Genomic DNA, 6,735 nt, shown 5'->3' with positions numbered 1-6,735 from the left:
TTAATGTCCGAACTTTTTCTTTATTTGAAAACAGTTTCCATAGAGAACATACATATTTGTTACATACAATGTTCACATTTGAAGTCTTCTACACATTAATAACGCGACCCAGAAAAATTAACAAATTAATTCTTCTGTCTACGACTGCAAACATGAAAGGGTGGTTTGCTAAAATTGTTGGTGGAACAGGAGGTGTAAAGTCAACTGTCATACCAGCTCTTTGGTTCGATTCATCAACTTCCAGAGCAGTCTTGTGAAGTGTTCCAGAGACAGCTAATCCTTTACTAAATGTCATGTCAGAAAAATCACCCGATCCATCGTACGCGCTTTCAGCTCCCAATGCTCTAAAATCTTTCGAGAAATCTCGGTAGTACTGGAATTTGAATTTCGGAAGAAGGACCATTGTCTTTTGTGACTGCAACTGGTTTAGAACGTTTACAATATTGTCGGGGGTCATGGTCTTTTCTAAACTTGTGAGACCATTTTTCTGTCGTGGTAGTAAAATTAGTAAGCCAGTATTTCCTCCAATGTATGGTAACAATAAAGCTTGATAATTATATCCTTCAAAGTAAGGGAATGAGTGGATAACTTGCATAAATGGAACATTCCTGAAATATATGTTTTGAAATTACTTTCACTAAATACTCTTATTAGAAATGTTGCGTAATTCCCATTTTTAATATTTATATATTTCAAATCCTTATCAAAAATGAAGTCAAAAAGTGCATTTATTCGGGGAAACACATGAATACTCTTAAGCTAACAAAAAGAAAAACCCAATTGAAATATTATTAACCACTCACGAAGATGGGATTTATGTACATTAAAACTTGTTTGATATCCTGAGGAAATGGTAGGGCATATATAAGAAACAACTTTAAGTTTAATCTGTCAGTCAGACAGGCTTTATTGTCCTTTTATTTGCACTTTTTTTAATTATGAATCATGAATTAATTCCTTTTTTATATCCTTATTTATCCTTAGTATTTACATCCTTACTTATTCTGATAATTGTGATCCCCAATATGTGAACTTTTAGACTTCATATTTGATAAAGATTCTAAAAATATGGATTAATCGTAGTGATTATAGAACACCCTGCATAAGCAGAAATAGATACACTCTTAAGTTTGTTATATAAATTCAAAATAGGTCTGATGGAATTTTTATCAAAATAATTAAAATATATTTTTTAATTTACAAGGGGGTTTCAAATAAGAAATGGTTTCAACTCTCTCGAATTGTGTTTCTCATAAATTTTGAAACAAATGTTAAGATTTCGAATAAGATAATGTTATCTGGTAACATCTAATTTTTTCTCTTCCTCTTTCTGTGAGTGTGTGTTTGTTACTTATAAACTTAAGTGCGAGCTTATATAACAGATCTCTCTCGAGAGATGCATAAATTTTTCAACGACGCTGGACAAATAGTCATAACGTGAAGCAAAATAATTGAGAAAAAATATCACAAAAGAAGCATTTAAAATTGCCACAACGATGGAGAAAATTCTAATTTCGAAAAAAATTATGCAAAATTCATGAATGTGTATGACCCATTTCTGCAGTTTGAAGAGAAATTCACATATAGTTTTTAATACAAGTTCAACAGTTAAAAATTCTAGAATTAATGATCGAAAATTAATTTTTTTTACTCCGTCCACTGCATTTTTCTGCACACCTTTGTAAAATTAAATTTTTCAGACTAGTTTTGTCAACAAAGTGTAACACTCAAACTTAACTTAAACACTAATAAACACGGTGTGCGATTTTAAGCGAGCATAGAATAATACGAATGTAGACAGATGCTCATTATATCGTTTATGAACTGATTGTTTAAAAAAGAGTGCTTACCAAGGAAAATTATAAGATCGAGTATTAAATAAAAACATACATACTGTCTCTTATAATTTAGTATTCTCCCTACCATATCTAGTTAAAAGATAGAGGTTATGACATTGCTGTAGACGTATAGATGTAACACTGGTTGGAAAGATAAGATATATGTTTAAAACCATTGTGATGCCACAATTGGCATTACATATTTATTTCCTATCTTTTAAGATATCTTTCATTACCTAAGCTTATTTTTAATAATAGAATTATATTTAAAATAAATCAAAGACTTAATCTCTTAAAACGAATATAAAAATATTTATTCTTCTCTTATAGATCAATATAAAGGATACTTTTTATTTCATTACTAGGCAGACTTATTAATTCACTGTCGCACCTAATCGATAACAAAATCTTTTTATAACTTTTTATGCTAAATTTCTAACCGAAAATATGTTTCTGTTGCATGGTTGTAAATTTGTTGGCGACTCATGATCGCCAAGGTATTCTTTTAAACCCAATATTGATGTGCTATTTGGCATTGTTTTGGCTATGTTATAATTTAATAAATCGCCAATTTCGTATCTCCTACCCATGCTTCTGTGTCCGATGGGAACAAATTACACGTACTTTTTAAATTTGGCTTTTGATTAGGCAGGTTGTGGGGGGGGGGTTGTCTCCCATGGCCAGCCCTTATTAATATTATTATGCAAAATTGATTCACCTGAAATTCGTATGGATAATATTTGTATTTGGTATCTCGAGCTCTGCAAATATATGAAATAAAAGCTTTTTATTAATTCTGATCCGGTTCAAGTATTATTTTCATCTTCTGTTTTCATCACAGTCTTCAACTAGTCCATTATACCCTACAACCTCCAACACCCCTGATATACCATCATCACCGCTTAAATTTGCACACTGAAAATTCCTTCTCCATAGCCATACTTCTGTTTACACACTGTATTTTTGTGTTATATGCTTTAAAATATCCGTATTTTTAAATGACAGATTTGTCTCTCTCTTATCATAAAAGCCACTGCTTCAGTTTTTCAACTTTACATTCCAGTCTGCTTTGCTGTGTTAAAACTAAAAGACTTAAAATCTTGTAATTACGAAAAAAAGTACTAGGAGTACGACGAAATAAAAAAAAAAGTTTGTGAATTTTTACTGTTAAACGTATAGTAAAAAGCTGGCCATGAAAACAAATTACTTAATTTCTCTTTTTGGGACTTGACACAGGCCAATTAAGCCTATTTTTACGTAAAATCGTTTACTCGGACTGAACCCGAGCTATAAACACAATCTTTATATAAAATGAAACATCTTACTTAAATCTTACTTTGTTTCCGTTGGTGAGTAAAATGGTTGAGGCAATGACAAATAAGGTGGAAAAGGTGTCTCCCACTTTCCTTTAAAAAACACAGCATCTATGAGTAGCGCAGATGAGAAGCCATTCACACTATTTACAATACTGTTAATTTTCCCATATGTTTGTTGATTGACAAAATTATTGATACCACGGGTAACGTCATTAGCGTACAAAAAATTAACATTTTGAATGGTTGAATCATAAATATTTTGAGCATCTTTTTGAAACTGAGGATATAATGGTGCTCGATCCGTTACTAAAACTTCATCGGCACAGTAAAGGCTGTAGTTTACTTGGTTTGGATTGTTTTCTGGTAGCATTTGTGAGAAGTAATAGTTGTATGTTGATGGAACTTTATATAAAGGTAAGCCAGCTGCTTCATAACCCAAGACAGAATACAGCTCCTGGAAAATATAAATATTAATTTATTTGCTATGTTATTTTTTTACAATATAAAGTGGCTTACTGCTAAGATTACTGCGGTACCACATTAATTACCACACAATTTTGAACTAATAGGACGTATGGTGAGTTGCAACGACCCATGAATCAACGACATTACGTAGATCAACAGCATGGATTACTCACTAAATTCTTAGCTCGTTACACACTAAATTCGTAACATGGAAACACCGGTTTCACTATGCAGAAAAGACTGCTGGTTAAAATTTCAGTATTAATTGCAAACCCATGTAATGTCTTTTCATTTTTAAAATAGTTAGAATGTAAAATATATGATTGCTATTAAGATGAAATAAAACAATTCAATTTTCTTCAAACAACTTCAAAGCTCTTGCAAATGCAGAGTAAGATGCAGTAAGATAGTTCTATGATATACAAAATAACTTAGTAAAATACAATGTCAATTATAACACTATTTGTAAAAGAATGTGTGTTTTTTTTTGTGTGATAATTGGATGTACTACGTGAAATTGTATGTGTTTTAAACTCTAATATTTTCGAATGCAAAGATTATAACGTTAGATTAAATAGAAATAAGAGTAACTGCGATGTGTTATGTATACGCGTAGATAGGATTATCACATAACTGGAATGTTTCTGAAACATGTCAGTGGGAAGTTATTAGGATTTAGTGGAATTTTGAGATAAACTTTAAGTTCAAATAAGTTAATAAAGTTAGTACTACTTGTATTGGTAGCTAATTTAGTCTCTTACTTAGATTGGTATCAAGTAAGGTAACTAGCATAATACTTTATAAAATGCTATTATTATTAATACACATTTTAAAAAAAGAAATGCTTTGCTAATGAGCTGCTTTGTGAAAGTAGTGCTATGTCGGGGCCTCATTTTTTTCCTAAGAAACACAAGGACCACTAAATTGAAATATAACCTAGGAATTATCTAGCAAATGTAATATATTTCAAATATGGTTTTTCTTACCTTTTGAGTATTTCCTCTGGCTCCATGTAAAAGTATTCCTAATCCTGTCATTAAACTGGCGGGGCAAAAGAATACATTGTCCGTATTTCCATTAATCAATCTAGGATAAAGTTTAGCTGCTAATATGTTGTTGGCAACTGCAAACTTATTTAGGTCCTCTTGTGATACCTCGGCTGAGCTCATCACAGCATGAGCGATGATAAGAAGGAACAAATTGAAGAAAACCATGTCTGGAACATATGTTAAAATATTTCATAGTACATTTTGGTTAACTAGAAGGTTGCCGCCGTTGTTAAGGATGGAGTGTTTAAAGCCAAATAATGATGTAACTGCTGAACAAAACTGATGAAAATTTGCAGTAAAGGCTATTTAGACCACGAGGATTTAATTTCAAAAAATAAATAGTTTGAGATTCCTCAGGCAAAGATTAAAATGTCACGTAACGTTTTTTTTTGGGGGGGGGGGAAAGAAGAATAAGAAAGTACATAAATTTAACATTTATATGTATTTTATATTTTGAGTACTGATACTTCAAGAAGATCACTGATAGCCACACATGTGACCTAGGACATCAGCACCAGCTGATCGTTTATCAGCAAAATGGCTTGTTAGAGTTGAGCTAAAGTTCCCCGCATAAGTAAGAATTTCAATTGTCGAGAAGTTAATTAAATATAGCACCGTATCGTGCATCGAAATTGTTGAAATATAATACCTTCTCGTTTATTTCTTTTACTTAACGAAGATTTATTATTTGCTTCTGTATATTATTGCAACCGTAACATATTTTTGTTTTGCGTACCTGGCAACTTCGATGCGTAATTAGTTTGTGAATGTTCAACGTGGCTTCGTGTATATTTCTGTGTTAAGCCACTGTGCACCTATATAGTGAAAGAATAGAAATATTACTGAAAAATCTTTGTGAAAGAATACAGAATGTGTCACTTAGGATAATTGATACTTGATGGGCTTAGCTAACTCGAAATAGAATGAAAAGAACAGTTGCTAACGTAAACGAACGTCCCGCTTCAACACCAATCATGTTCGAAATACATACACTACGTTTTTATGAAAGAATACCAATCTTTGTGATCAATCTTTGTGAAAGAACACCAATCTTTTGAAGAATCTTTGTGAAAGAATATAGAATGTGTCACTTAAAACAATCGATTCTTGGCGGGATTGGCTTACTCGAAATAGAATGGAAAAAAGGTCTGCTAATGTAAACAAATTCCCCGTTTTTACAACCAATCGGGCTCGAAATACCCACACTACGTCACTTGCAGGTATCCCATTATGACAGCTTAGATTTTAACTTGGAAACTAGGTTATTTGAAGCTTGCCCTTCTTCAATTATGTCCTTATATGCCATGCGTGTTTTCAGTGATGTATGATTAATTTTTAACAACCTAGTTTATTACACGCAAAAATCTGCAAATAAAACAACGCGCTTCTGCTAAGGGGTGACTTGATTGTTAAAATGATTTTTAAAATGTAAATGTAAAAGGTGAATGTAAATGCGATGCGATATTCAAATGCGCAAAATGTTAATTTTCTGAATTGGCTGATGCCCATTTTATCCCCAAAATGAACTTGTAGCTCCATTTCAAACACTCCAAAAAAATTAAAAGATTTTTTTTTGTTTTAAAATTTAACTTACTGTGGTGTGAACAGCTTGTAATGCAATTGTGCTCAAGTTTGGTTCCGCAGTTTTCTCACTTTCGGCTTTAAAACACATGTATACTTTAATTAGTGATCACCCTTGTACATTTCTCAGTCAAAACATTAAAAAATTGAAAAGAACATTTTATAACAACGCATAAAATATGAACCATCAAATGCAGAAGTTTAACATACCTTTCGTCAGCGAACTATATCTTACAAGTAAGACTGGGCTATAAGTTGATGTATCGAGACATATCGATTTAACGCATATATCGGCAAGACGATACAGCGACTTTCATTCAAGGCGATGCATCAGAAATCTGATTTAAGCCATCGAGCAAAGACAACGAGCGCAAAACGATATAGCGATATAAGACACGCAAGGATATAAGATAACGATATAGCGATATAAGACTCTTCTCTTACGTTCCGATGTCGTCTCGCGCTGTACATGTAAACATAAATTTT

General features: G+C 32.2%; 1 protein-coding gene across 1 annotated transcript in view; it reads right to left on the bottom strand.

Moving 5' to 3' along the window:
• LOC107448706 (intracellular coagulation inhibitor 2) overlaps positions 1 to 6,735 on the bottom strand; it is a 13,091-nt gene continuing 6,356 nt past the window's right edge. Inside the window, exons 3-5 of the mRNA XM_043045709.2 lie at positions 4,606 to 4,835; positions 3,175 to 3,608; positions 1 to 608 (exon numbers count right to left, since the gene is read on the bottom strand). Coding sequence (XP_042901643.1) covers positions 89 to 608; positions 3,175 to 3,608; positions 4,606 to 4,833 — 1,182 coding nt within the window. The 5' untranslated portion in view covers positions 4,834 to 4,835 and the 3' untranslated portion in view covers positions 1 to 88. The remainder of the gene's footprint in view (positions 609 to 3,174; positions 3,609 to 4,605; positions 4,836 to 6,735) is intronic.

The sequence above is a fragment of the Parasteatoda tepidariorum genome, chromosome 1, assembly GCF_043381705.1.
Source record: "Parasteatoda tepidariorum isolate YZ-2023 chromosome 1, CAS_Ptep_4.0, whole genome shotgun sequence".
In the NCBI taxonomy this organism is placed as follows: domain Eukaryota; kingdom Metazoa; phylum Arthropoda; class Arachnida; order Araneae; family Theridiidae; genus Parasteatoda; species Parasteatoda tepidariorum.
The sequence above is the reverse complement of the archived record's forward strand: the minus strand, read 5'-3'. Positions and strand labels throughout refer to the sequence as shown.